General features: G+C 58.5%; 1 protein-coding gene across 2 annotated transcripts; it reads left to right on the top strand.

Moving 5' to 3' along the window:
* Window positions 1-26,944, top strand: TECPR1 (tectonin beta-propeller repeat containing 1). 2 transcript variants are annotated; one of them, XM_039226100.1, is made up of 25 exons: window positions 1-65; window positions 4,361-4,607; window positions 5,082-5,264; window positions 5,510-5,632; window positions 6,573-6,698; window positions 8,637-8,811; window positions 8,918-9,018; window positions 11,086-11,187; window positions 12,676-12,821; window positions 14,906-15,396; window positions 15,938-16,083; window positions 16,747-16,902; window positions 17,416-17,565; window positions 17,680-17,837; window positions 18,719-18,846; window positions 19,837-19,939; window positions 20,990-21,086; window positions 21,153-21,232; window positions 22,205-22,261; window positions 22,681-22,861; window positions 23,165-23,300; window positions 24,169-24,261; window positions 24,918-25,024; window positions 25,161-25,280; window positions 25,455-26,944. In XM_039226100.1, exons 2-25 carry the CDS (start codon window positions 4,383-4,385, stop codon window positions 25,614-25,616), a joined length of 3,546 nt encoding a protein of 1,181 aa, XP_039082031.1. In that variant the 5' UTR covers window positions 1-65; window positions 4,361-4,382; the 3' UTR covers window positions 25,617-26,944. The 2 variants fall into 2 exon arrangements, with proteins under 2 accessions (XP_039082031.1, XP_039082030.1); XM_039226099.1 differs by having other exon boundaries at window positions 19,822-19,939.
* Window positions 26,945-27,877: the final 933 nt, after the last annotated feature.

Here is a 27,877-nt window from a genome sequence, read left to right as displayed (position 1 = left end):
CTGGCCCGCTAGCTCCGCAGCTGAGGAGCGATCGCCGCGACCCCGCCCGCTGGGCGCCAGCCCGGGTGAGTGCGGCGGCGGGTCGGGTCGGTGGGATTAGCGCCCCGGCCTCTCCGGACGGGTTGGGGCCGCGGAGGGCAGCGGCGCCTCCTCCTCCCGGGGCTGCGTTTGCCCCGGACACCCGAGGGGTAGGAGAGGCTTTGCAGGTGCGCTTTCCTGCACGCTGTGCGGGGCGCCGTTGCCGTTCCCCGGAACGCCCAGAGACGCCCCCACCCCAGCCTCTGCGCTGGAGTGATTGCTGGAGCCTGCGGGTTTAGGGGATTGAGATGCTAGGAACCCGTCTGTCCCTCCTCTAGGCAGCGGTAGGAGCAAATCTGCTTGTCGTGGGATTAGCAAGGGCAGATGGTGAGGGCCGGGCGCACCGACTGTGCTACTGGTGGCTGGGCAGGGGGCCCACCTGTCGCCCAAGTGCATGCAACCGGAATGAAACGAGGCCGACCTGCCCGTGATGATCGGGGGTGGAGTGGGGGTGCGGTTCATCCCCAAACTGCAGGCTCAGGTCATCTCCTGGCCAGTGCGACCGGTGGACCCTGATTCAGGAAGGACTTAACTTCGTGCATGTCTGCTATTTTCTCCCGCGTCTTTGGACCCTATGTCGCTTTCCAACAGCCTCCAAAAGTGACTGGCAGTAAGCAACCTCAATAGCCAGGGCTCCCTCTGTTTGTACAGAGGGCGGGAGTGACAGGATGTAATAGAAAAACCAACAGGAAACCTTTCAGGAAGGAATCCTAAGGCAGACTCAGGGAAATAGATGCTTCAGGAGCTTTCTTGGTCCTTTGTGTCCCTTCCTCTACCATACCCTGGCCCTACTCCCCCAACCCCCACCTTCCCTTGGGGACCTTTTGGCCTCCAAAGGGATCTATTAATAAACCTGTGCCGAAAGGCAGATGGCTCTGAGGGTGGTCAACAGGTCTTCTGAGTGGAATGACTGAAGGTCCAACTGGAATTGACTGTGCCCAAGTTCTTGGTGAAACCGAAGTTGCTTTCTTGGATTCCTGTATAGTGTTCTCTCTAACCCTACAAAACAAAGGAATCCCAAGATCCCAGAATCATGGGACTTAAGGCTCAAATCTCCCTTTTCTTTCAAGAGTCCTCTAACCCAGTGACCCAGTATCCCTGGGCTGGTTACCAGGTCACCTCACAGCCAGGAAGTGGCATATGAGCAGTTGGAGTAGCATCCTGGCAAGAGGAGAAAGGGGGTGAGGCTGGCCAAGGATGTTCACCCCTGTCGTCTTTAGCTGGCAAGCGATGGTGCCTGGGTGTGCACTCTGAAGTGCATGTGTGTATTACAAACATTACCGCCATTCCTGTCCTTTCTCTGCAGCAGAGGCTTTTGTTAGCTGCCCAGAAGGCTCAATTATGTCTGTATGGAAATTACTGCTTAGTCATTTCTCTGAAGGGAAGTGTATCAGATACAAGTCAAAGTCACTATTCATTGAGCTCAACCCACAGAGAGCCTTACTCCAGTGGTTCCTTATACAGTGAACTGTGAGCTGAGAGATAGCGTGGAAGAGTGGCTTTATATTAAGTTGACATCAAAGGAGCCAAATTCCCTTCACCTCCAAAATTCTTACTTTTCTGCCTAATAATTTATGATGAGGATATTTAGACACACAGCTAAGTTTAAAGAATTATACAGTAGACACCACTATACCCACCCTCTGCATTCTATTGATCGTTTACCCTACTTGTTTTATCACAAACCTTTCCACCTATTATGACCTTACTTTAAACCTTAAGTTTTGGGGCGCCTGGGTGGCTCAGTCGTTTAAGTGTCTGACTTCGGCTGGGTCACGATCTCCCGGTTTATGGGTTCGAGCCCCGTGTCGGGCTCTGTGCTGACAGCCAGCTCAGAGTCTGGAGCCTGTCTTCAGATTCTGTATCTCTCTCTCTCTTTGTGACCCTCCCCTGCTCACGCGCACTCTCTCTCCCAGAGATAAATTAAAAAAAATTAAACCTTAAGTTTAATTGATAGCATTTGGCTTTCCTGCAGTAGTATTTCCATCTCAGTAGAGAGAGATGGCAGTATAGTCGATGTAGGTGGCTGTGATTATCCATAAACTTTAGTTGAACACCCACTATGTGCAGAGCACTGTTAAGTGTGAAGGAAATGGAAAAACTAAAGACTCAGGTTGAAGAGAAAGGGCTTTGATTTTTTTTCTGTTTTCTACAAAATGGAAGATAAGTGGTAGTTTGTGGTCACAAATGCCAGGTAGTGAAACCATACTGATAATGCTCATTGAATTCTTGCTGAGTACCGAGCACAATCTGTTATAGGCTCTACACTTGTGTGATTTCACTTAACGCTCACGACGACTTCCTGAGTAGGTTGGTGTTCCCTTCCGCCCTTTACAGATTAAGAAACTGAGGCATAGAGAAGTTAGTCAGCTCTGGGTGGTGCCAGAAAGTGATGGACCCAGGACCCAGGTTCCAACAGTGTGGGTCCAGAGTGGCTCTGGGCATGCTTAGTCACAGCATAGATGCCAGAGGCTAGATAGTGGACCCCTGGGCCAGCCAGGATCAAAAGGGGGTGTCTTCCAGCTCTTCCACCTGGATGCAGATACCAGTTTTCAAATGGCTCCCGAGGGCTGATGTTGTGACTTCCGTACGTTTGACTGAGCCTTGGTGCCCAGGTGGAGAGGTCGAGATTATGGGATGTTTCCTAAAGCTTGGCTCCTATTCCCTCTTAAAAAATTTTTTTAAAAATGTTTGTTTATTTTTGAGAGGAGTAGGAGAGCAGAGAGAGAAGGAGATAAAGAATCTAAAGCAGGCTCCAGGCGTCAGCACACAGCCCAACACGGGTCTCAAACTCACAGACCGTGAGATCATGACCTGAGCTGAAGTCTGATGCTTAACCGACTGAGCCACCCAGGCGCCCTCCCTGTTCCTTCTGCTTCCCTTCCTCCTCATCCCTTGGTTACTTCCTTCTCAGCCCGCACTCTTTCTTCTTGGTGTTTATAAGACACGCTCTGTTCCTGAAGAGCCTGTTTGCCTATAGCAGAATCTCTTGTTCTCAGACACTTCGCATCTGTGTAGTCGTGCCCACAGCCTCTGGTTTGCCCGCAGGAGCAGAACAGCCTGACCTAGCAGCCTCCAGGCGTCTGAGGATGGGATGCTGTTCTTCTAGCAGCTCTTCCCTCCTTCCTGGCCCTGGGGTGATGTCAGGTGGAGCTTCTCACTGCCACTCCCCAGGCTGCTGTCATCCCGGATCTAGTGGCCCTGCCCTGGTCGGAGGCTTTCCCTACCAGAAGCCAGGCTCCAGGAGTTAGGCCCCGGGAGCGCCAGCACAGTCAGCCCTGGAGGTGTGGGGGTGGCCACAGAGCTTACCAGTCACCTTGCCCACCGCCTGCGGAGCAGAAAGGAAGAGGACAGAAAATGGCGGCAGGAGTGGAAGATGGCAGATGGAGAGGGATCAGGGAGGAGAGGGGGGCAGTCACCCAAGGAGGTCGTAGACGGGACCCTCACATCCCTACCACACAGCCGCGGGGCTCCTGCAGGACCAGGCCCAGCTCTGGCTGTGGGGATGCATTCACCACCCCTATAATAGGATTGTCACTGTGGGATCAGCATAAACGAGGGGACCTGCCCACCGTGGGCAGAGGCCACGGGCGCAAGACTGAACTAAATCCGTAACTTTTCACTTATTCTTTTTATTATTATTATTATTATTATTATTATTATTATTAAATGTTTATTTTTGAGAGAAAGAGAGCACAAGTGGGGGAGAGGTGGGGAGAGAGAGGGAGACATAGGATCCGAAGCAGGCTCCAGGTGCCAAGCTGTCAGCATAGAGCCTGACATGGGTCTCAAACCTACGTACCCCGAGCTCATGATCTGAGCCAGAGTCGGATGCTTAACCGACTGGGCCACCCAGGCGCCCCTTCATTTATTCTTTTGATAAGAAAGGTGTGGAGGGAATATGAGCAAATAATAATACTCATTAAATTTGGGGAGATAGACAATTTAAATGTTACATTTTTTCCCTGTACATTTTGTATATGTTTGAAAGTAATCCCCATAATTGGAAGGAAAGAACAAACCACGAATAAGGGCCCTGGGGGCCCCTGGGTGGCTCAGTCAGTTAAGTGTCTGGCTCTTGATTTCGGCTCGGGTCATGATCTCATAGTTAACAAGTTTGGGCCCCGCTTCAGGCTCTGTGCTGACAGCGTGGAGCCTGCTTCGGATTCTCTCCCCCACTCCTCTAAATAAATAAGCATTAAAAAAAAAATAAGAAGAAGAAGGACCCTAGACTGGAAGCCAGGACTGGCCGCGGACACTGACCTTAGCTTCCTGCCGCCAGTTCTCCCTCGGGTGCCGCTGCCATGCCCAACTCTGCGCTGTGGGCGGTGGATCTCTTCGGGAAGGTACACACGCTCTCCACAGCGGGGCAGCACTGGGAGCTCTGCAGGGACAGCCAGCTGGAATTCAAGCGGGTCAGCGCGACCACGCAGTGCTGCTGGGGCATCGCCTGTGACAACCAGGTCTACGTGTACGTGTGCTCCAGTGACGTCCCCATCCGCCGCCGGGAGGAGGCCTACGAGAACCAGGTGGAGTCGTGTGGGTTTGGGCGGCTGGTTTGCGAGGAAGGAGATCGCCCCGCCCTACACTCATGGCCAAGCCCCATGTTCGTTTCCTTCATTCTGCTGAAGGTCTGAGTTGTCCAGCATCCAGGGCTTTTGGGGCGAGAGCCCCTATTGTGTCCTTATAAAAACAGGCTGGCCAGGTCTGCACAAGGGGGGCTCCGGGTGGTTCCAGGAGCCCAGGACAGGGCCATGACCCCTACCGTCTGCCCCCCAGGGCCCTGCATCCTGCGGCAGGTTCTCTGCCCTTTGGGGCCATCCTGACGTGCTGGCCATGGGAGGCTCTGATCCCTGAGTTCCAGGCAGATCCCTGCTCGCTTCTCATCTCAGAAATCTCAGCAAGGGGGCCCTAGTGGCGGGGTCCCACTCACACTGGAGACGTCCCAGCCACCCCAGGCCAGCAGCAGACCTAAGGTCTTGTGTCTGCTTCCTGGCCCTCAGCGCTGGAACCCTGTGGGCGGCTTCTGTGAGAAGCTCCTGCCCAGCGACCGCTGGCAGTGGAGTGATGTGAGTGGGCTCCAGCACCGGCCACTGGACGGGGTGGCGCTGCCCTCACCGCACTGGGCGTGGGAGTCAGACTGGTACGTGGACGAGAACTTTGGAGGGGAACCCACCGAGAAAGGGGTAGGTGAATTCCGTTCCCACCGTGGCCCCCAGTGGGGAAGGACCCCTGCCCCCCTGGAGCTGTCCGCAGTGCTGCCCCCGATGCCCCCACATCCACCCTCAGCCGGTGCCCTGCATGGTCCTGCTCCCTGCTCGGGGATGGGTGCTCAGGGTCCTACCACTGTCTCCTTCCCCCCTCCCCCATCCCCAGTTCTTTCTTTCCTTCCCCACGAGCCTGACAGAGCGCCCCCTGCTTGGTATTTCAGGGGTGGACATACGCCATCGACTTCCCCGCCACCTACACGAGAGACAAGAAGTGGAATTCCTGCGTGCGGCGGCGCCGGTGGGTCCGGTACAGGAGATACAAGTCCCGGGACACCTGGGCTAAGGTAGATGCCTGAGTGTGCCCTGGGGTGGTGGGGCAGGGCCCGGATACCAGTCTCGCTGTCTGGAGGGTCCCATGGGACCCTCATCCCCGCCCAGCCCACCTCTGTGCAGGGGGGATACCATGCCCACTTTGGGACCTGGCCTTTGAACACTGTGGGGCTGTGTGCTCCTTCAGCTGGGAGCTGGCCATACAGGAAGCTGGACTAGACTGGCCCAGGACAGCACAGAACTTGACCTGACCCTGGTCTCCAGGCTGTCCTGCCCCAGACTGAGGCTCAGTCTGTGCCCTTCCTCCTCCCCCAACCCCCCAGGATCTACTCTGGCTCCTGGGTTGTTCCTGTGACCCCAAGACACCCCCCAACTTAGGTATGTGAAGCCTGGATTGGGGTCCTCGGTGGCCTTGAATGAGAGCAAGGCCTTGGGCCTTCTCCAGACCTTTCTGGAGGGATCCTGCTGTGAGGTGGGGCCACTAGCCCAGCCTGCCAGCCCCTTGTGCTGGGAACAGCCCCCCAGAGAGCAGGGTAACAGATTACACCAAGGGCCAGGTTCTGCGATCAGCCCCCTTCTAGGTGAGGGGACAGGGTCACAGCCGTCTGGTCACTGTAAAGCACAGAGCCGAGACCTTGCTTGTACATCTGCCATCCACACTGGAGCAGCAGTGAGCCCCCGGGGGTGGCAGCCCCAGGCCTAGTGGCCGACAGAAGGAGGACAGGGCCGAGGGGAGCCAGGGCAGGGAGCTCTCTGTCCTGTACCTGGCTTCTCTGTGGAGTCAGGCAGTCATGGGTGGGCCGAGCTGAACAGAGGGCAGCGTGCTGGGGGAGGGGAAAGGGGAGTGTTGGAGGGGCCCCGGCACTCAGGCGTCCACCAGGAGGGGAACACTGCCACCTCCTGGCCCAGATGCCCACAGGTAGTGACTGACTGCCACATGCCTCCTTGTTTCAGATCCCTTCGAAGGATGACCCGGAGCAACTGCCCGACCCATTCAATGACCTCTCTGTGGGGGGGTGGGAAATCACAGATGAGCCTGTGGGCCGCCTGTCCGTATGGGCAGTGTCTCTGCAGGGAAAGGTAAGGCCTGTGTCCCCCTGTGTCCTAGGATGGGAGGGGGCTTGGGGAGGCCACCCACAGGCGAGAGCATGCAGGAGAGAAACTGGCCTTCCAGGGTCCTCCCAGAGGTGGAAGCTAGGGGCGGGGGCTCCCCCGAGCCCTTCTCCCCTCCTTGCCTCCTGCCTCTACAGCTGGGACTGCCCTGAGCAGGCGAGGCGCCACGTTACTAGGATCCCCACAGTAACCCCTCCTGTGTATCCTGTGGTTCTGTGGACCTACTGGGTCCTACTCCCCCCAGAAGCTTCTGACCTCCCACCCTGTGCCTGGTCCTGGCCTGTCCCTTCACTGAGCCCCCAGAGCATTGATCAGTGCCCACCCTGAGCTCAGATGTCATCAATATTATCTCCTCAGATTCTGAACTCCCTGCCAGTTCCCTTCGGGTGGTTCTCACCCAGCAGTCTCCAACAATATTGTGGATGGAGAGGGGCAGGGGAGATAGGTGGTTATATACAGAGGTGAATGGATAGATGGGTGAGGGGTAGGTGGGTGGATGGGTAGATAGATGGGTGAGGGGTAGGTGGGTGGATGGGTAGATGGATGGATGGGTGAGTGTGTGGGTACATAGATTGGTGAGTGGGTAGATGGATGGATAATGGGTAGGTGAGTGGGTAGGTGAATGGATGGTCAGTGGGTGGGTAGACAGATAGATGATAAGGAGATGGGGAGGTCGGTGGGTAGGTGGTTGGATATTTAGAGAGAAGAAGTGATTCTTCTCTCAGGAAGTTTATGAACTAAGGAGTGAAGCCGGCCCCTGATGGCAGTAGTGACATAGGTAGCCCTTCATGCAGGTGACTCAATGCTTTGAGTTTCAGAGCAGACTTTGTCTATTCAGTACCCTTTATCATAAATTCACCAAAATTTTCAGGTTGGCCTTGGAATGGTCACAGTAGGTTTTTACCAGGCTTACTTACCTCTGGACTGCTGTTTGGCCTGGGCATCAGTCAGCCCACAGTTGTTTGTTTCCTGAGCGATACTGAAGGATGGTACAGAGCTGGCTGGGACAGAGCCCCCGTTGAGGGGCCATGCCCACCTGGATGCAGAGAGAGGGGAGAACAGGGGCATGAGAGCAGTGTTCGTGGTCACTGCGTGCTGGCTGTCAGCCACAGCCCTGCCCCACTCAAGTGAGCCATAGAAGTATGCATAGGACCCTGGGCTCCAGGAGGAGCTAGAGAGACTGAGGGGCCCCCAAACCAGCAGGTATCAGAACAGAGGCTGCCCAGGTGGGGGCCGTAGGGAGAGGTCTAAGGGTTGGGAGGCTGTGGTCCCCAGTGTGAAGACAGCCTGGGAGGGGGTCCCCATCCCTCCTGGACCACGTAGCAATGTGAAGCCCCTTCCAGATGAAATGATGAAATGAGCCAAATGGTTTGGACAAAATGAACGGGTGACTCAGTCTTAAATATTTTGTTACACTCATTGTTTTCAGGTTAAAGGAAAAAAAGAAGTGGGTGTTTTACACATTCCTATGAAAGGGATTTAGGGGGTTTCCCGTTTAACCCCCAGGGACCCCCCCCTTCCCCTAGAGACAGTGTACTGAGAGTGCATCGCCACTAGGGGGCACAGGACACCCAGGTGGGGCCAGAGGTCTCCCTGGGACCCTAGGTGAATGGGAGAGGTTCTCCAAAGCAGATGATCCAAAGCCAGGAGAGCTGGAATCCAGGGTGGCATTTTTAGCAGGGGTTGGGGGGCATCTTATCTGACATGAGGATCCCTAAGGCATGGGGCCAGGGAGAGCGAGTCTGGACAGTCAGGGCCCCCTGGCTCCCAAAGACACCTCCCCCCCCCCCTACCGCCTTGCCTGTGCATGTGCTAATGCAAGCGGAATCAGGCTTGGACTGTGAGCCTGACCCAGAGCCTGAGCCGGGCCCCGCCTGACCCTGCCGTGGGTTTCTCCACCACTAGGTGTGGTACAGAGAGGACGTCAGCCACCCCAACCCTGAAGGCTCATCGTGGTCACTCATGGACACCCCAGGAGAGGTGGTGCAGATCAGCTGTGGGCCCCATGACCTCCTGTGGGCCACGCTCTGGGAGGGGCAGGCCTTGGTCCGAGAAGGAATCAACAGGAACAATCCCAAAGGTAGGCAGCCCTACACCCCATACAGGGAGAGGCAGGGGGATGCCTGTCTTCCCCCCAGTGCTCTCGCTGATGAGGGCCGCCTACTCTTTCTTCTGGGGCCGGGTAGGGAGTTCCTGGTCCATTGTGGAGCCTCCCACGTCTGAAAATGGGATCATGCACGTCTCCGTGGGAGTTGGCGTGGTCTGGGCCGTCACCAAGGACCGGAAAGTAAGACAGGGTCTCTGGGGGCTGGGGCCGAGGGCTGCGTTTAATTTCTTTATTTTCTTTCTTCCTTCATTTTTAAAGGCATCCCTGGCCCATATGGGAATTGAACCGAGGGCTCACCTAACGTTGAGCACTGTGTGGTTATTTGTTCTCACTAGTGTGGCCTAAACCCTTTAGAACAAATCCAGCCAAGCACCATGCATTTTCTGGGGTTGAAGGCGTGGGTGATCGCCACGATATGCCCACGCCCCCATACCGGGTACAGAACAACTATATTCATCACTCAGCACGCCATAGCATTTCACGTAGGTGCCAATTTTCTGAAACCCTCTGCTATTTGAATCCTTTTGATCCTCTCCAGTGCTCGGCATTTTTAAATCATCAGAGACAAGTCCGGTAAAATGAGCAGATTTCAGGTTGCGTCCATGGTGTTTCCAGCCCCACAGGCATCCCATAGCACGGTCCACACGTCCGAGTGTGTGTCCATGCAGAAGGTCCCTGCACCTCGGGCCGTCCCTGCCTGAGAAAGCACAGGCCACCCAGAACATCCACTTCCCAGATACCACAACCTACTGAGCCCTTCTGAGAACGGTGAATTAAATGAGTCAGAAATTTTATTTATATCGGCAGTTTGCTCAGTCTTCAGAGAAATATTTGTGCAGACTTCCTTTGGGTCAAAGAGACATTTTAGACATTCTAGAAATTTAAAAAAAAATTTTTTTTAATGTTTTATTTATTTCTGAGAGAGAGAGAAAGAGAGAGAGACAGCGTGAGCAAGGGAGGGTCAGAGAGACAAGAAGATACAGAATCTGAAACAGGCTCCAGGCTGAGCTAGCTGTCAGCACAGAGCCTGACATGGGGCTCGAACCCACGAACCGTGTGATCATGACCTGAGCCGAAGTCGGACGCTTAACCAACTGAGCCACGCAGGCGCCCCTAGAAATCCTTATAAAAGCGATTTTAGGGTTTCTCATTTAACCAGTCACCTCCCCCCATCTCATCTCAGGAATTGTGCAATTAAACGTAAGTACTAATAATGCGTGTTCCTCTCGGAGGGTCTCAGAGCTGAGGGGTCTTGCTCAGATGGCCATCCAGAGTAGGTAAGGACAGTCCTGGAGAGCACACCAGGGCCCGAGGTGGGCGGCCTGAGCGTGACTGCCAGGTGAGCCACGGGGCCGTAGGTGGGCCTGAGGGAAGTTTGGTGGGATTATGTGTATTTTTCTAAGTTAAAGTGAAAAAAGTTAGGTGTTTTCTTAAGTTTATTTATTTATTTATTTTTTTAGTAACCTATATATGCAGTGTGGGGCTCGAACTCATGACCTGAAGATCAAGAGTCTTATGTATGCCCTTCCAACTGAGCCAGCCAAGAGACCCGAAAAAAGTTAGGCTTAAAGAGACTATTTCATAAAGCACCAAGAGTAGACCCAAAATATATTATTTATCAAATAAGTTTAGAAAAAATGGTTTTCCTAAATAACATCATTAAGGCCGTTATCTCACATAGGGACAAACTTGACCAGAAAAATGGCATTTTCCGAGCATCAGGTGTGAGGATTGCACAGAGGTCCACGTGGGTGAGATGTCTCTAGTCAGGCTCACAGACCAGTGTCTGCTTTCGAGATGCGGTGCGTGCCCACCCCCCACCAGACACCGCCCAGGAGAAGTCCTACCCCCCCGGCTCTGTGCACAGCGCAACAGCCGACACCTGCTGCTCTGCCTGGTGCCAAGAGGTGCTGAACTGGTAGAAGGTTCTAGAAAGATTCAGGCAGCCTTGTCTCCTAGAGGGGCAATGCCTGCTGCCAGGGAACAGACAGGAAGCCACTAGGATAGGTGTGGCAGGGGGCAGGTGACCCTCAGCCCTGGGGGACAGTGCCAGGCCCAGCGGGAGGTACAGCAGGGAGTTTGGGGAAGAGGAACAGAGATGACGTTTCCTCTCAGGGATGTGCTGTGCTCATTTGTGGCCACGGACCAGAGACCAGAGGACCAAATTATTTGTCCTTCCAGAACCTTTAAAAAATGATCGCTTTCAGTGGCCCTCCAAGGGGGCGTGTTTGGTTCTCACTTTCCCAGGTGTGGTTCCGAAGAGGCATCAACTCGCACAACCCCTGTGGCACCAGCTGGATCGAGATGGTTGGAGAAATGACGATGGTGAACGTGGGGCTAAATGACCAGGTGTGCATGTGACACTGAGCTGTGGGTCCCGACAGCCGGGGTCAGCAGTTCGTACACAGCAGGGGTCTCAGAGTGGGGGCTCCTGATGCTTCCTGCCGCCCCTTCCATCACGGGTGGGGGGAGGGGTGCCAGCACCTCCTTAGGCTTCCCACTTGCAGGGGCTCCACCTGGGTCCCAGAGCCCCCACTCATCCCAGGTCCCTCCCGTAAGGATCCCCAGAGCAGTCGTGGGGAGCACATCCTGGAAACTCGAGGGGTTTTGTCAAGAAGTACTTGGGCAAAATCTGCTCAGTGAGTGAAAAATGCAAGTGATCTTCCCAACTTGATAGATGCGCATCTTGAAAACATTGCCCGTATAGTGTGATCTCCTTATAGATAATGAGGCTTGGCTGCTTTTCAGACTTCCTGTGTCCCAACATGGTGCCCTAGAAGCTCTTCCCAGGGCAGGGGCCGCTGACCTCCCCTGTGCCACCTCTCTGTCCCCCCACCCACCCTAGTCAGCCAGGCACACGGCGGCCAGGGGCAAGACAGGCGCTAGCTGGTGCCCACCAGGGCTGAGGATGGAGGCCAGCCTGGTGACACCACCGCCCTCCCAGCAGGGCCCCCTGGGACCACCCCGGGCAGGTGCAGCCCTGTAGGCACCCCCGCAGGCCAGAGCCCAAAGCGGGCTGTTCCCCGGGGCGTCCACCCGCTCAGGCATGCCTTCCTTCATCAGTGCCTGCCGGCAGGGAGGAGGAGGGTGGCTGCCTGGCCCCCTTTCTCATTGAAAAAGAGATCAGAATCAAGGAGGTTATTTTGCATCTTTAATTTCTTTTTAAGTTTACTTATTTTGAAAGAGACAGCCTGAGCTGGTGCAGGGCAGAGAGAGAGAGAGAATTCCAAGCAGGTTCCACACCGTCAGCACAGAGCCTGATGCAGGGCTTGAACTCAAGAAACCGTGAGATCATGACCTGAGCTGAAATCAAGAGTCGGACACTTAACCAATTGGGCCACCCAGGGGCCCCTATTTTGCGTCTTTAAAAAGACCCAGAGCCTTCTCTGGGTGCACTTGGGGAACAGCCTTCCTCCCACCAGAGGCGACTCGGAAGCTAGGGACCTGGGTGGACACTGTGTGCCGGCACTGTGTCCGGTGGCACCACCGCCTTCTCTGGACTCTGTCACCCCAAAGCCCAGAGTCAGCCTGAGGTTGGGGAGCCAGGCCAGGGTCCCTGCTTCTCCCGAGCTTGGTGCTGTGTCCTCCCCGGTCTTCTCTGGGCTCTGCTCCCTGTGTCTGACTTGTGCACGCACCCCACATCCGCCCCGTCATTCTTCCCGGCCCTAGCACTCGTGCACGTGCACACCCAACCGCACATATGGGTCGGGGGGTCTCCTGCCTGCATTTGCAGACACGTCCTCCGGCCTTGGGGTGCTCTCTCATACTCCTTCCCTCCCCCCATACCCAGGAAGGGTCTGGGCTGGCCTCCCATCCAGCAGCGCCTCTCTCCGCCAGGTGTGGGGCATTGGCTGTGAGGACCGGGCCATATACTTCCGTCAGGGCGTCACCCAGAGCGAGCTCAGTGGGAAAACATGGAAGGCCATCGTCGCCAGCCGAGAGTGTGACCGGTCACACTCTGGTAGCTCATCAAGTCTTCTCAGGTGATCCCAGGGGCAGGAGGGCACGGAGGGGTCGGGTCTGGAAGGGCCTTCAGTAGCCTCTCGGTGGGGCGCTGAGCCTTGTCTCAGGCAGGGGAGCACCAGGTTCAGCCCACAAGAGCCATGGGCTGTGAGGTCTCCCCCTTCCTGCGCCTAGTGCCCGGCTCAGCCTGAGGGTGGCGCACGGTAGCAGGCTTGCGGGAGGTGGGAGGTGGCAGGTGGGTGAGGTTGTCCATGTTGGAGCCAGGGGTCGGTTCTGAACGGGGCTGACCCATTGGTTGTGAAGTCTCAAGGTCTCGGAGAGAAAAGACTTCTTCGTGGGGTGCAGGCTAAAGCCCTTCTGTCAGAGGACAGCAGGGAAGCAGAGGGTCTCTTCAGTCTAGAGCAGGGGCCTCAAACTTGGGCTTGCACCAGAAATGCCGGGAGGGCTTGTCTCCACCCAGATGGCCAGATCCCCCGGAGCTTCTGTTTCAGCAGATTTTACAGGAGACGCAAGGTCCCAGGCATGCCCCTGCTGCAGTTCTGAGGGCCGCGCCCTGAGAGCCCCGAGGGTAGACAGCGGGGATGAGTCCCAGCTCTGCCCACTGGGTTAAATGTGGGCAGGTGACTTAGCGGCTCAGCTGGGGTCGCCTCGGCTCCGTAACGCAAGTGCTTATCTGCCTGGTCCTGTGGCACGGGAGTCCTTGGTACAGTGCTCCGTGGCTGGCCACAGTCCTGTCTGCAGCGTGGGCCCTGCCCAGACCCTGGCCCACCCCTTCTGCTCCCCCAGCATGGCCGTCCCCACGCTGCCGAGAGGGCCAGGAGGCCAGGGGGGCTGGGCCTTCCTCATTTACCTGAGGGTTTAGGCTCTCAGCTGGTAGCTAGCTCTCAAATATCAGAGTCAGCTGAGAATCTTTCAAAGCTACAGACACCAAACCTGGGACCTGTCAGGAGCTTCTTAAATATGACATCAAAAGCACCAGAAACAAAAGGGGAAAAGAATAGATCAATTGGAATTTCATCAAAATGAAAAAGCTTTGTGCGTCAAAGGGAATAGGTATCAGGACAGGGAAGAGACCATCCAGAGTGGGAGGAAACATTCTCAGGTCCTACATTTGCTAAGAGCCTGGTGTCTAGAATACGTAAAGAACGCTTGCAGTGAACAACAGGAAGACAGCTCAGTTTGAAGAGGGCGAGGGACTCGAATAGACACTTCTCCAAAGTAGACAGAAAAAGATGCCTGACGTCATTGGTCACTGGGGAAATGCAAATCAGAACCCAAGCTGAGAAGCCCCTTCACACCCACCAGGAGAGCTACCATCAAAGAAAGGCGATAGCAGGTGTTGAGAGAACGGTGCGGCTGCTTTGGAAAGTAGCGCTGGAGAAGTTCCCGTGGGGCCCAGCAGGTGCCCTCCGAGATATATGCCCAGCAGAACTGAAAATGTTATTCAAACGAAAATTTCTATGTGAACCTTTAGAGAAGCATTACTCGCGATAGCCAACAGGTGAAAACAGCTCCGAAGTCCATCCACAGATAAAGAAAGACAATGTGGCGTATCCCTACAGCAGGATATTTCTCAGCAGTGAAAGGAGTGCGGTACCGATTGGTGCCGCAACATGGGTGAGCGTGACATCATCATACTGAGCGAGAGAAACCAGTGGCAAAAGCTCGCTTGTTACCCGATACCATTTCTACGAAGTGTCCAGTATTAGGCAAATCTGAGAGCAGATCAGTGGAGGTTTGGGCAGGGAAAGAGGACTATGGAGCATGGCTCCTTAATGGGCACGGGGTTGCCATGTGGGGTGATGACAGAGTTCTGGCACTCAGCAGTGGTGGTGGCACTTTGTGAGGGTAGTGAATGCCACGTCATTTGAGATGGTCAGTATTACGTCTTGGCACAGTAAGAAAATCGTAGTACCGCCAATGATTTGATTGGCCTGGGGTGTGACCCGGCCTCTCCAGTTCTGTGGAAGATAGCTATTTGTGTGTGTCACGTGGCGGTGTGGCTGTGGCTGGCGCGGGGTCAACAGCAGACGCGCCAGGCCTGCCCACAGCAGCACGTGTGCCTCCCTCGAAGGAGTCACGGGTCTGCCCCTTTTGTTCCCAGTGCTGGCTGCTTCTTCGGCGACGAGGTAAGGGGCAGTGGTGAGTCCTGTGCTCCGAGCGACACAGACGCCTCCTCAGAAGCCGAGAGACCAGGTCTGGACCAGCCTGGCCCTGCAGGGTCTGTAGACAGTCCCAGGAACCCCAGGGACGGCTTGGCCTCGGGCTCAGGTGCCGGCGGGACCCCAGAGCCTGCTGAGGAGGAGGTCGCTGGCCCCGCCATTCAGACCCCCAGGTTGGAGCCTCGCCCCGGCCCTGCCTTCACCCCGGCCGAACTGCCCTGGACCAATATTGACCTGAAGGAGCCCCGGAGAGCACCCAGCCACCCAGCTGCTGGCTTCCCAGAGGCCAGCGGCCTCTCCTCGCTGGGGCTCCTCCCACTGGGCTTGGAGGAGCCCTATGGGGCTGATGACCACCCGCTCTGGGCCTGGGTGTCAGGAGGAGGCTGCGCCGTGGAAGCCCACACCGTGCTCAAGTGGTTCACCATCCAGTCGGGTAATCACAGGGGTCTGGGGGTCCAGCACCCCATAGGGTGCTCCTTGCCGGGGGAGCCGACCCGGTGTCCTGCGGGAACTCCCCCTCTGGTTCGGCCCATCTGTCAGCAGCCTCTGGACACCAGCCGAGGCGCCCCTTCCCCTCTCCCTGCCCTAGCAGTGGGAGCTGTTTCACAGGCTGGATTGAGGGTCCGTCTGCTTTCCCATCAGGGTGAACCGTGTGGGGAGGGCTTGTGGGGCATTTTTTTATTGTTTATTTTTTGAGAGAGATAGCATAAGTGAGTAAGCATGAACAGGAGAGGGGCAGAGAGAGAGAGAGAATCACAAGCAGGTTTCACACTCAGTGCGGAGCCTGACACGGGGCCGGGTCCCACAACCCTGGGATCACGATCTGAGCTGAAATCAAGAGTGGGACGCCCAAGCGACTGAGCCCCCCAGGCGCCCCCATGGGGCATTTTACAGAGCTCATAGCGCTCTAGCAGGAAGAGGCTGGTTAAAAGCAAAAACAGAAGCCCTGGCCCTGAGACTCTGCTGGCCTGCAGGCCTGTCCCCCTCGATGCAGACGCTGTCCCTGTCCATCACGCCGGCCCAGACCGCCGCTTGGCGGAAGCAGATCTTCCAGCAGCTCACAGAACGGACCAAGCGGGAGCTGGAGAACTTCCGGCACTACGAGCAGGCAGTGGAGCAGGTGAGCGGGTGGGCAGTTTACCAGCCCTCAAGTGAGGTGGCTGGGTGCGGCCCTGTGTCCAGCTGGCTGGGGGGCAAGCGGTCTCTTCCAGCACAGCTCAGGCCCTGGGGGCCCAGATACCGAAGCAACCTCAGTGGGGGTGGGTGGGGCAGTGTTGTCATCCCCTTCCCTCTGGAAGGAACCCCCTGAGCCATGACGGTGCGGTGTTCTATGGAGACAAGGGAGAACAGGGCGGAGGGCTGTCCCGGACCCCCCCAGGCAGGCCCGAGTCCCAGAGGCCCATAGTCAGGTTGGGAGGCCGAACTTGTGCACTTCAGGCCTTGGCTGCTGGTGGCCGAGCGTTGGGCCTCCAGATACAGGAAGGCCAGGTGTGGGCCCCTGCTTTGCCGCCAAACTTACTCAGTGACACTGGGTCAGGCACAGAAACTCTCTGAGCCTCAGATTCCATATCTAGAGCACGGCTGTTTGAGAACGAGGAGGTTGTGCGTGGAGGGCTGACTTGGGGCCCCGCACCTGTCGGGTGTATGAGAGCACCACCCTTGCTGCTGGGGAGAGTTGGGGAGCCGGGGAGTGCTGGGCAGGGTGGCCCTTGGGCGCTGGGAGCCAGGTGCACGTGGGGCCCACCTGTGACTCTGTCCTGTGCCCTGCGGGCCCGTGCTGCAGTCGGTGTGGGTGAAGACGGGGGCCCTGCAGTGGTGGTGTGACTGGAAGCCTCACAAGTGGGTGGATGTCCGTGTGGCCCTGGAGCAGTTCACAGGGCTCGACGGGGCTCGGGACAGCATCCTCTTCATCTACTACGTGGTCCATGAGGAGAAGAAGGTATGTGGGTGGGGGGTCCCGTGGGAAGGGCACACAGGGGACCGGTACACAGGCCCCCAGGGTGCTCTGTTGGGGGGGGGGCGTGTCAGGCCTGCGGTGACAACACCCCCAGCAGTGGGGGGCAGGTGTGCAGAGGCCCCCCTTGCTGCAGCCTTCTGGGGGAGCAGTCAGGCTGAGGGAGGTGTGCAGCCACTCAGCGCTCCCACGACTAGGGTCTGAACCCAGCCAGTTGGGTTCGAGAGTGGTCTTGTCAACATCGAGAATCTAAGCAACGTGGTTGCTTGTGAACTAGGCTTCCGTGCTGAACTTGCTTGGTCCCAGAGCCCACTGCTAAAACCCCATGGGCCCCGGGGGCCGCTGGGACTGGCTCTATGGAATCGGGTGACCAGGTGACCCAGGCCCTCCCTGTCCACCCACCACGGCAGGGGCTCCACCCAAAAGCCTGCTGTGCCCCTAGCCCCACGGGGCTACCATGCCCTGGTGACAGCCCCGCCCTCCACCCTCTGTGAACAGTACATCCACGTGTTCCTCAATGAGGTGACCGTGCTGGTGCCCGTGCTGAATGAGACCAAGCACTCCTTCGCCCTGTACACCCCCGAGAGGACCCGGCAGAGGTGGCCTGTGCGTCTGGCTGCCGCCACCGAGCAGGACATGAATGACTGGGTGAGTGGACGTGAACGACAGGCCGGGCTTGGCAGGCAGCGGTGTCAGGGAAGCCTGGCCTTGGCCCGCCAGCGCCCCCCGTCCTAACAGTGACCAACTGTCTCCCCATGCCAGCTTGCCCTTCTCAACCTGTCCTGCTGCGAGAGCCGGAGGGTCCATGGCCGCCCCTCCCCACAAGCCATCTGGTCCGTCACCTGCAAGGGGGACATCTTCGTGAGTGAGCCCAGCCCAGACCTGGAGGCCCCCGAGCACATGCTGCCCTGCGACCAGATGTGAGTCGGCCGTGCCCTGGCCTCGCCTGGGGCAGCCTGAGCCGTGCCTCTGGGAGGGAGGGTGTCGCTTCCCGCCAGCCAGCCACAGGAACAGCCTGCTGCTTCCCAGGCCTCGGGTCTTCCCGGGTCTGTTCGAGGACCCCAAGGGGGATGGGAAGCCCAACAGGGCTCAGGCAGTTGTTGGGGGACAGGTGCGAGGTGGCTCTGTAGGTGGCATTCAAAACCAGGAGATGGATGAGGTCGTCCCCAGGGGGCGGTGGTGGCACCATTCTGGGGCACCCAGAATTCGAGGTGGGGAAGCAGAGGGAGACCCAGCAGGGGAAACGAGCTCCCCATGCTGACCTGGGGCTCCCCCTAGGCCACCCCAAGCTCAGTGTAGGTGAGGCCAGGAATCCCCGCTCAGGAGGGGAGAGTGGATGAGTCTGTCCACCTTCGGTTCTCCATTCTTGGAGGCCCTGTGTATACACCCGGATGAACTAGTCACATTGCCTCCAGTGGCAGGACCTGGGCCCACAGGAGGGTGGCCCAAGTGGTAGCCTGCACTCTGCCTGCCCTCAGCGAGCCGGCCCGTGTCATGGCTCATCCCTATGAGATGACCCTGCTTTCTGCTGTGACCCAGGGGGTGGGGAGGGGAGAGCATGTCACATGAGGGCTGCTGGCCCTCTGCCCCACAGACTCTGGGGCTGAGTTAGCTCTGATCACTACCGAATGGAAACCAGGCAGGTGCCATCATCCTTAATGAAGGCCACCATTTGGAGACTGAAGATGAATAAAAACAGGATATTTGAGGGAGGCCATTGAGCAAACAGGGCTTCAGGGGTAGGAGGCTGCAAAGGCCGCTGGGACACGCTTCTCCCCGGCCTCTCTCCCCTCCCTACCAGGTTCTGGCGTCAGATGGGAGGCCACCTGAGGGTGGTGGAAGCCAACGGCCAGGGTGTGGTGTGGGGCATCGGCTACGACCACACGGCCTGGGTGTACACGGGCGGCCACGGCGGAGGCTGCTTCCAAGGTAAGGGAGGCCAGCTCCCCGAACCTTCCCCGACCGGTCCCTCCCCTGACCCCATCTGGCTTTCCCGCCACATATCAGGGCCACTGTCCCAGTGTTGACTCCGGTAGCAGCTGGTTGACAGGTGACCTTCACCACGCCACCAGCTTTCACAGAGGATGGTTCCATGGCGACCCCAGGAAGTGTGAGAGTCCGGAGACCAGGACTTGCCTCCGACCTGCCTTCCCGGGCACCCACAGCTGAGCCGGGGGGCTTGAAGGTTCTAAAAAGGCAGCTACCAGAGTCTCTACCACTCATTTCACAGACGAGGCCTCAGGGTACATTAGGGGCAGCCCCAGGACTTGGGTCTCAAATTCTAGTCCCTGACTAGGTGGGTCGTGCCTTAGGGAACCCCTGTTGGCTCCCCAAGTTCTGGGAAGGCAAGTCCTTGTGTCTCGTCCTGGGAGATGGAGGCAGGAAGCAAACCCTCAGGTGGAAAATTCCACACTACAGCCCGCACGCTCTGCAGTGAGAGGTGGCCAATCCCGTAGAACCAGGTGTGGTCCACTGAGACCCCAGGAGTCTCACATCTGCCCAGGCTTGAGTACCCTGACTTGTGAGGCAGAAATTAATGTTTGTCTCCATTCTACAAATGAGGAAATTTGGGCTCACAGACTTTACGTTAGCCTTAGTAAAGGAGCTAGTGGGCCCCCCACTTGCCTGGTATCTAGTAAGTGGGAAGACAGGGAGGAAGTGACGGGGCCAAAACCAGAGCTAGAAGGTGGCATGGTCGGGAGATTCTGTGTGCTGCACAGTGTGCTCATGGAGGGTGTACAAGCCCAGAATAATCACGGGGGGAGAAACCCCGGCCTGCCCCGGGAGATATGCTCTGCAGGCCTGTGAGCCCCGCTCTGCTGGCCCTCCCTGGCCCCACTCTCCTGGCCCCCTTCTCTGCCCTCTTTGGTGCTTCTGATGGAAGCCTGAGGCCCTAGCCGGCAGCCTCTTCACCCCCAGGCCTGGCCAGCAGCACCAGCAACATCTACACGCAGTCAGACGTGAAATGCGTCTACATCTACGAGAACCAGCGCTGGAACCCCGTCACAGGCTACTCCAGCAGGTGAGCTGCTCAGGGGGCCGCCCAGTCTCAGCCACAGTCCTGGCAGGAACGTAAAGACGGTCTGTGATGGCCTCACCCATCGATACCCGAGGGTCACCCAGCTCAACATCTGACATCCACTCAGGCTCAGACAGGTAGATTGTACGTGACCTCATGGGTTTGTGCAAACGGCTTGAGGGACTTCCTTGTGTGTCAGAATTTGTGAGTTTCTCTGGCCACCTCAGCAAATCCGGCTGTGAGCTTTTTCAAAGGCAGTTGAGACCCGTGGCCAAAATACGTCCTGGAAACCTCTGACTGGGCCATGTAGCGTCCCAACTTCCTCCTTGATCCTTGGGATGTGGGACAGGGCAGCACCGTGCACACTGAGGGCCACAGCTCCTGCCCCTGGAAGCCTCGCAGCCACCTGCCTGACACTGCTGTGTGCTCTCATCGCCCTGTGTCTGGGTCGGCTCCGTGGCCATCACCAAGCACCACACGCTGAGCAGTTTAAACAGCGGGGGCTGGTGGGAGCAGTCTAGAATCAAGGTGTGAGCAGGGCCACTTGTTCCTGGGGCCTTGAGGGAGAACCTGCTCCCAGCCTCCCAGCCTGCAGCCACCGTGTCCCCTTGGTGTGCGGTAACGTCCTTGCTATGTTCACATCGCCTTCCCAATTCGGGAAGTTTGAACTCAGTGAGGACATGGTCCTAGTGGTTTAGGGCCCACCCTGGTGACCTCATTCCAACTTGATCATCTGCAAAGACCTTGTCTCTAATTAAGGTCACACCCACAGGTACTGGGGATAAGGGCATGGGCTCTGGACCACAGCGCACCACAGCCCCCAGGCAGATGGCCTGGCTACGGGCGTGGCGCGGTGCGGCGCAGGCTCCTGTGTGTCCCGAGCTCACATGGTTGCCATCGCCGCCCCCCCCCCCCCGCGCGGGGCAGCTGTTTTTGCCCCTCACCCCTTCAGAGATGCAAATGTCCCGGGTGCTCACATCTTGTCTGTCACCAGCTGGTGCTGGCTGTTCTCTCCTCTTTCGCGTGACCCCACCACGCCTGTCGTCCACGCAGGGGCCTGCCCACCGACCGGTACATGTGGAGCGACGCCTCGGGGCTGCAGGAATGCACCAAGGCTGGCACGAAGCCCCCGTCCCTGCAGTGGACCTGGGTGAGCTCCGGGCCTGGGCGAGAGGCCGGGCTGGGGGCCACTGTGCTGAGCTGCCTCTCCCCATAGGTCTCTGACTGGGCTGTGGATTTCAGTGTTCCTGGGGGCACCGACCAGGAGGGCTGGCAGTACGCCAGCGACTTCCCCGCGTAAGCATCTCTCTGCCACGCAGGACCCCTGCCCCCTGCCCCCTGCCCTGCTGTCCTGGGTCACTCCGCCTCCCCATAAGCCCCCGGCTGTGGCCAAGGAGCAGAGCCCTGGATGCCTCCCTCAGCTGCTAGCAGGGTTTGGAGCCGGTCAGAGAGACGAGCCACACTCAGTTCGGTGGACAGACTTGGGGAGGACCGTCATGGCTCCCTCAGCCCCCAGCTTGTCCGTCCTGGGAGGGCCGGCTGGGGACCCGGTGTGCCAGGCTGCTTTATCAGGGGTGGCTTTGGGGAGCTTTGGGTCCGGTCCTGGGTGATGGGCGGGGCGGGGCTGGAGGAAGGTGTCGGGTAAAGGGCAGCTTGAACAAAGAGTGGGGTGAGGCAAGCGCCATCTTAAGAAGCGAAGGGAGATGTGGATGACAAGTCTGCAAAGCGGCGGGGCCCTGGTGGCAGGGCGGGTGGGTACATGGCACTGGTGGGCATCAGGCCCTTCATGGTGCATAAGTCACATCCAAGCGGAAGACAGAACAGTGGGAGCCCGAGCCTGGGCCTCTGAGCAGGGCCAGGCCCGGGGCCGACGAAGTAGGCATCCCCTCCGGCCACAGCCACACCTCCTGGACTGACCCTCCCCTTGGCCTCAGCTCGGCTGTTCCCCAGAAGGGCTCTGGTGGGTCCAGTGGTGAGGATGGCTCAGAGCTTCCCTAGCTAAGACCCCTGGTCCAGCAGCTGCCACATCCTGGCCCAGGGACCTTGACCCCAGGAAGACCCGAACCCCAGAGGCCCCAGCCGAGCTAGAGGCATCTGATGGATCAGCCTCGTGGCTTGTGATACCTGCTGCCTGTTGAGCTCACGCAGTGGCTCACAGGCTCTGCCCTTTAACGGGTGGAAAAAGAACAGATGTGTGTGCATGTGCCCCGTGTCACTTTCTGGAAACTTGCACAATGTGGTGTTGATTTGGGCTTCTTCTTCTTGCAGCTCGTACCATGGGTACAAAACCATGAAGGATTTTGTCAGGAGAAGGTGCTGGGCCAGGTAAAGTGGTAGCTGGGAGGCGTGGTCTCGCCCCCTCCTACAGGTGCCCGCCCTGCGCCAGTCCCCTTGGAAGAAAAGCAGAGGGAGAGGGTGGGAGGGAAACAAAGTAAATGTCAGCCCAGGAAATGCCCTTGGGCTCCCAACTGCTCTCTGGTTTCTGAAGAGTTTGTTTTCAAGAACAAACAAGAGAAATGTCACTGGCAGGCTCTGCTCTGAGCAGGACAGGCAGGTCAGGGATGGGAGGCCTGGCTGGGGGCAGGGCAGGGTGGAGCCACCCCTCCAGGCCCCTCATTCCTGCCCTGCAGAGGGTGCTGGGGGTGGTCCCGCCCCACCCCCACCCCCGCCCCGCGGAGCCAGGTGGCAGAAGGGGGGCCTGCTGCAGCATTGGACCCCCGGGGCTCTGCTGTCTCCCACTGCAGGAAGTGCAAGCTGGTGACCACTGGGCCCTGGCTGGAGGTGGCCCCTCTTGCCCTTACGGACGTGTCCATCATCCCAGAGAGCCCAGGCGCCAACAGAAGTGGACACAGCATCGCTCTCTGGGCTGTCAGTGACAAGGGGGATGTGCTGTGTCGTCTGGGTGTGTCCGAGCTCAACCCCGCGGTGAGCACCCTCGTTCACCTGCCAGCCCTTGCGCCCTTCCAGGGGGTTCTGGCAGATTCTGCCCAAAATAGAATTCTGGACCGAAGCCTGGCTGGGCTCAGGCCTCCCCGGGGCCTGCCCAGGACAGTCCCTGGGACCGGCGGCCCTTGGATGTGGCCCGAGGGGGTCACTAGGTTCGGGGGTAGTTGGAGCTGAGGTTGAGGTTGGCCTGAGGAGCTGCCATTTCCTGGGACCTTGGGCAGGGGGTGGGGCCCAGGCTGGGCCCAGGCAGCCCTCAGTGTCCCCTCTGGCTCCCATCTCCAGGGCTCCTCCTGGCTGCACGTGGGCACTGACCAGCCCTTCACTTCTGTCTCCATTGGGGCCTGTCACCAGGTGTGGGCCGTGGCCAGGGATGGCTCGGCCTTCTACCGGGGCTCCGTGTCCCCCGCCCAGCCGGCCGGTGAGTGCTGTGCCCCTAAGATGATCCCTCCCCCCCCCCCCGCCCCCTGATTGTGCATGGGGACAAGGGGAGGTCAAGGCTGGTCAGGGTGAGCCACACGTGCTTTCGATTCTGGGGGAAGGAAGATGGGTCTCCTAACATTCAGTTCAGCTGGACAAGCACTGAGTGCTGCCTGGGGACTTGGCCCGGGGGCCAAGCCAGGAATCTCACCAGAGGCCATGCCTCCTCCTGCCAGGACAGATGGGGACCCTCGCCCAGGTGGTGGGACAGTCCCTCACAGCAGCCTCCTAGCCAGGGCATTGCTGGTGTGGGCCCTTCACACCTTCTGCCCTTCAGGACAGCCCTGCAGCCCCTTGCACAGAGAACTACTTGGGGAGCCCTCTGGGTGCGCAGGCCGGGCTGGCTTGCTCTGGGCTGGATGTCTAGACAGTGTCTGGTGTGGAGGAGGCTGGCCCAGAGGTGGGAAGACAGATGGGTGTGGCCTGCACGTTGCTTCCGTCCTCGGGAGGACAGGGGCCCTGTGTGATGGTTATGCGTGGTGGTCCAGGGACGGGCTGTCCACCACATGCCAGGCTGGGCACCTTGGTGTCCCTATTATGGGCCACTTGGACCCCGTTATCTGGAACCTGCCATGGGCTCCGAGGGTGGGGTGCTGGGGGGTTCGCTCTGCTTGGCCCTCAGCTCACGCCAGGCCTGTCACGTGTGTGACCTGGTTGGTCTGGGGACAGAGGCCAGCCACACCTGCCTTGACCTTGAGAGATGCAGGGTCTGGGCGGGGGGGGGTAGGTCACATGGTCCACGAGCGCGTGGGGCAGCAGGTTTGTAGTCTCCCAGCCGCATCCTAAGTCCATCCTTGTGCTTGCTGCAGGCGACTGCTGGTACCACATCCCGTCCCCCCCAAAGCAGAGACTGAAGCAGGTATCCGTGGGGCAGACGTCAGTGTATGCCTTGGACGAAAACGGCAAGTTGTTTCTGATCCTCAGTAGCCACCAGGGGAGATTAGGGGTTCCCTAAGCCGCCCCGGTGGGATGAGACCCTCCTCACCCCAGGTCCCTGATGCAAGACCTTCCTAAGCCCCCACGAGAGGCCTCAGCCTCGGAACAAGCCTGTCTCCCAAGCGGTGCAGGGTGGTCAGGTGTGCCTAGGCCTCGGCAGAGGGTGCGGGGTGAGGCCACGTGATGCTGCGTGGCCACTGGGAGCGCCTCCCAGAGGGGGCCACATAGGCCAGCCACGTGGGAGCCCCATGGGCAGCTTGGGGTTGGCGGAGGCCGCCTACCTTTGCCACCTCTGGCAGGGATCTCGCCAGCTCCCGTTTCTGCTCTGCAGCTGTTGTCGCAAAGCAAGGTGGAGAAAGGGCAGAGTCGGGGCTGGAACCAGGGCTTGGCGTCCAGGCCTCTTTGTGTTTGTTCAAAGAATTCCTTGTCCTCAGTTTCTCATGCGTAGAGAGCAGGGCCTTGCCAGCCGGGCCCAGTGAGACGATTAAGGGGCTCAGGTGGAGCACAGAGGACAGAGCGGCTCAGGCCTGAGCTGCTTTCTCCCTGGGGAGGCAGGAGACCCCAGAAGTGTGGGACGGCCCCCTCCATCCCCGTCCTAATCCTCTGGGCCTTCTCTCCCCAGGGAACCTGTGGTATCGGCAGGGGGTGACGCCCAGCTACCCGCAGGGCTCCAGCTGGGAGCATGTGTCCAACAACGTGCGCCGAGTGTCCGTGGGGCCCCTGGACCAGGTCTGGGTGCCTGGGTGAGGGGCCGGGGCCCGAGGTGGGGTTGGGGTGTTCTGGGTCCTTGCTCTGGTCTCCCTGTTGCCACCCCCGAAGTCTGCCTGAAGCTGGGGGCCGGGCCTTCAACGGGTCTGCATTCCAGGTCTGGGTTATCGCCAACAAGGTCCAGGGGAGCCATAGCCTGAGCCGGGGGACCGTCTGTCATCGCACAGGGGTGCGGCCTCGAGAGCCCAAGGGGCAGGGCTGGGACTACGGTATCGGGGTGAGCAAGGCTGGTCTGGGGCAGCGTGGTCACACTGTGTGCACCGGGACCTGGCGCTGGGGGTGGTGGGAGGTCCCAGACACAGCCCCTCCGGCACCCTTGATTTCCTGGTCTCTCCCCTGGGCCCCCTGCAGCCTCCCTGCAGCCATGGGTGACAAGGCTCTCTCCCTCCAGGGGGGCTGGGATCACATCTCCGTCCGGGCCAATGCCACCAGAGCCCTCAGGGGCAGGTCCCAGGAGAGAGCTGCCCAGTGCGCTGTGGAGCAGGGCCTCCCCAGCGCGCCCTCAGGGGTGGCCGGAGCCGCGCAGGAGGCCCCTGGCCCCATCTGCTGCTAAGCTGCCTCCCTGCACCTGGAAGCAGGCTTCACGCAGGTGTGAAGGATCAAGGATGAGCCTTCCCGTCTGAGCCATTGAATGTGGATCCTGGAGGGAACCTGGCCTGAGGTCACAGCCACCTCGGAAGCTCTGGCTGAACCAGCCCAGAAATGTGAAGCTTTGCGGATGCTCCGCAGTGTCCTTGTCTGCCAGGAGGACCATGGAGCGGGGTGGGGGCCCCTTCACCCCAGCCTCTCCCGCCTTTCCCTCCCCACATGCCTCCTGCCTTTCCAGAAAGGGAGCCTGGAGCCTTCCAGGGAAGCTGAGCCCATGAGGCCCTGGGTGTCCCCAGCCAGCACCAGGGTACTGCCCCTCCCCCCAAGAAAATGGCTTATGGGGCTCATGGCCGCTTTGCCCCATTCTGTCATCCTTTCTCAGAGCCAGACTCACAAATATGGTAAATTTCAAAAGGTCAGCACGAGTTGACAGCTTGGGAGTGAAGGCTGGGGAGGGGCGTCTTTTTCTTGGATGGGCACAGGGGTGCACGGGGACACTGTCCACATGCAGAGAACTGTGGGCATCTGCTCTCAGCTGGCCTTTCCCCCAGCAGCTCTAGGGGGCAGCCCCTATCGTGTCTGATCACACTGCATAGGGGGCCATAGAGACATGGGGTGTGCAGGCCGCAGCCCTGAAGCCGACACTCCAGGGCAAGAGCCTTCCCCGCCAGGCCAGTAGGAAAGCTCCTTGAATAAAAACCAGCTTTTCTGCTGCTTTTTATTTGATTATGGCTCCACTGGTGAAGCCCCAAGTTTGCTTCCTGCACCAGACTCTTTGTCTGGAGGCCATTAGAGCCCAAGCTCATCTCTGCTGGTTTTGGAACAGAACTGCCCCCAGCCTTCCCTGGGATTCGCATCAGGAGGGGTCAGCTGTGCATTTGATCCCATTGGGCCATGCAGGGATTTGTCCCCCAGAGGCTGACTCAGAGGAGGTCACCTCTGGGGTCCCCGCCACCCGAAGGGTCCCTGGAGGGAGCTGATGGTCTGTCTCTGCATTGCCGTGAATTCTGGATGTGGTACCAGGAGGCGTGAGCATGGGCTGGGGGACACGGTCCTGTCTGTTTACATCTCACCAGCTGGTTGTGTCCGGATGGCCTCGTCGATTTCTTCTACAGCAGCAACCTGCCATTCTCTGTGACGCACTCTCCTGTAGCTGGTTTCACCTTGCCCTTGCTCCAGGGCGACTGCGTCCCACTGAGCACCCACTGTCTTACCTGCTCGGCCCCACTGAACCATCCCGATTCCTTGGATGCTCTTTATTCAATAAAAAGTCACACCAGAGTGTAAACGACATGCTATTTTTTTATTGCTATGTTATGATCAAAATGCAGTTCCCCGTGCATTTCCAGCCCGGGGCAAAAGTTAGCAGTCACAGTAAAATCTCTCTCTTTTTTTTAATGACACAGCATTGGTTTCATTACTACTTTGAAGGGGCCATTAGGAGAAATCAAAGCAAATTCGGGTCATTTAAGGAACATCTTCACCACAATTGCAGCCGGGGCAGGGTTTCCCACACACAGAAGTCACAGTTCCGGTTTCTCAGCTGCATTCCATGGGGATCTCGGCCTCCGGAGCTCACACAGGTCTGGTCTGCAGGCGGATGCAAGGCCCGGGTACAGGCCAGCTGGTAGGGCTTGGAGCCCGTGGGTTGCTGGCTTTGGGAGCCCTCCCCGGGCAGAAGGGTCCAGCTGACTTGGGGTCCGAGACAAGGGTCAAGGGAGCAGATCCAGGCCTCACCAGCCTATCACCAGAACTGAACCTGCCCTGCCCCCCGTACTTAACACCTGAAAGTGCGACTGGAACTTTTAAGGGTCCTTTGTGACATGGTCAAGGGGGAAGAAGGACCAGACATCTGGGCCCAGGTCACCCTCTGGGAAGCAGAGGGGATGTGTGTGCCAGTTTGGGACAGAAGGAGCTCTGAAGGCTGTCATCTGCACGGTGGTGACCCACACACAGCCCCTCCCACCCCCCTTGATCAATGGGCATGGTACCCTGGACAGAGCATCCGCGGGGCACCCCTCGTGCTTTCGGCTCAGCCTGTCGGTTCACTCAGCAAGTTCAGGGGTGCACGAAGCCCCTGCTCTGGCCTCAGCCCAGCTGGAATAAGAACTGTGAGATTTGCAGGCCATCCTGATCTCAAAGTGGTCCTCAACCTTGGCTCCCATCGCTGGGGGGGTCCTACCACTGACCTTCCAGAGCGGCTACCTCTGAGGGGCAGGCCAGGGG

Source organism: Hyaena hyaena, unplaced genomic scaffold, assembly GCF_003009895.1.
Source record: "Hyaena hyaena isolate Hyena2069 unplaced genomic scaffold, ASM300989v1 scaffold_20, whole genome shotgun sequence".
NCBI lineage: Eukaryota > Metazoa > Chordata > Mammalia > Carnivora > Hyaenidae > Hyaena > Hyaena hyaena.
Note: the sequence above shows the minus strand (reverse complement) of the source record. Positions and strands in the feature narration are given on the sequence as shown.

Coding starts and splice junctions, on each gene's coding strand:
- TECPR1 (XM_039226099.1), top strand. CDS start 4,383: ATGCCCAACTCTGCGCTGTGGGCGGTGGATCTCTTCGGGAAGGTACAC. Junction 22,262..22,680: donor AGGAGAAGGTGCTGGGCCAG/GTAAAGTGGTAG, acceptor CTCCCACTGCAG/GAAGTGCAAGCTGGTGACCA. Junction 22,862..23,164: donor TGTCCGAGCTCAACCCCGCG/GTGAGCACCCTC, acceptor TCCCATCTCCAG/GGCTCCTCCTGGCTGCACGT.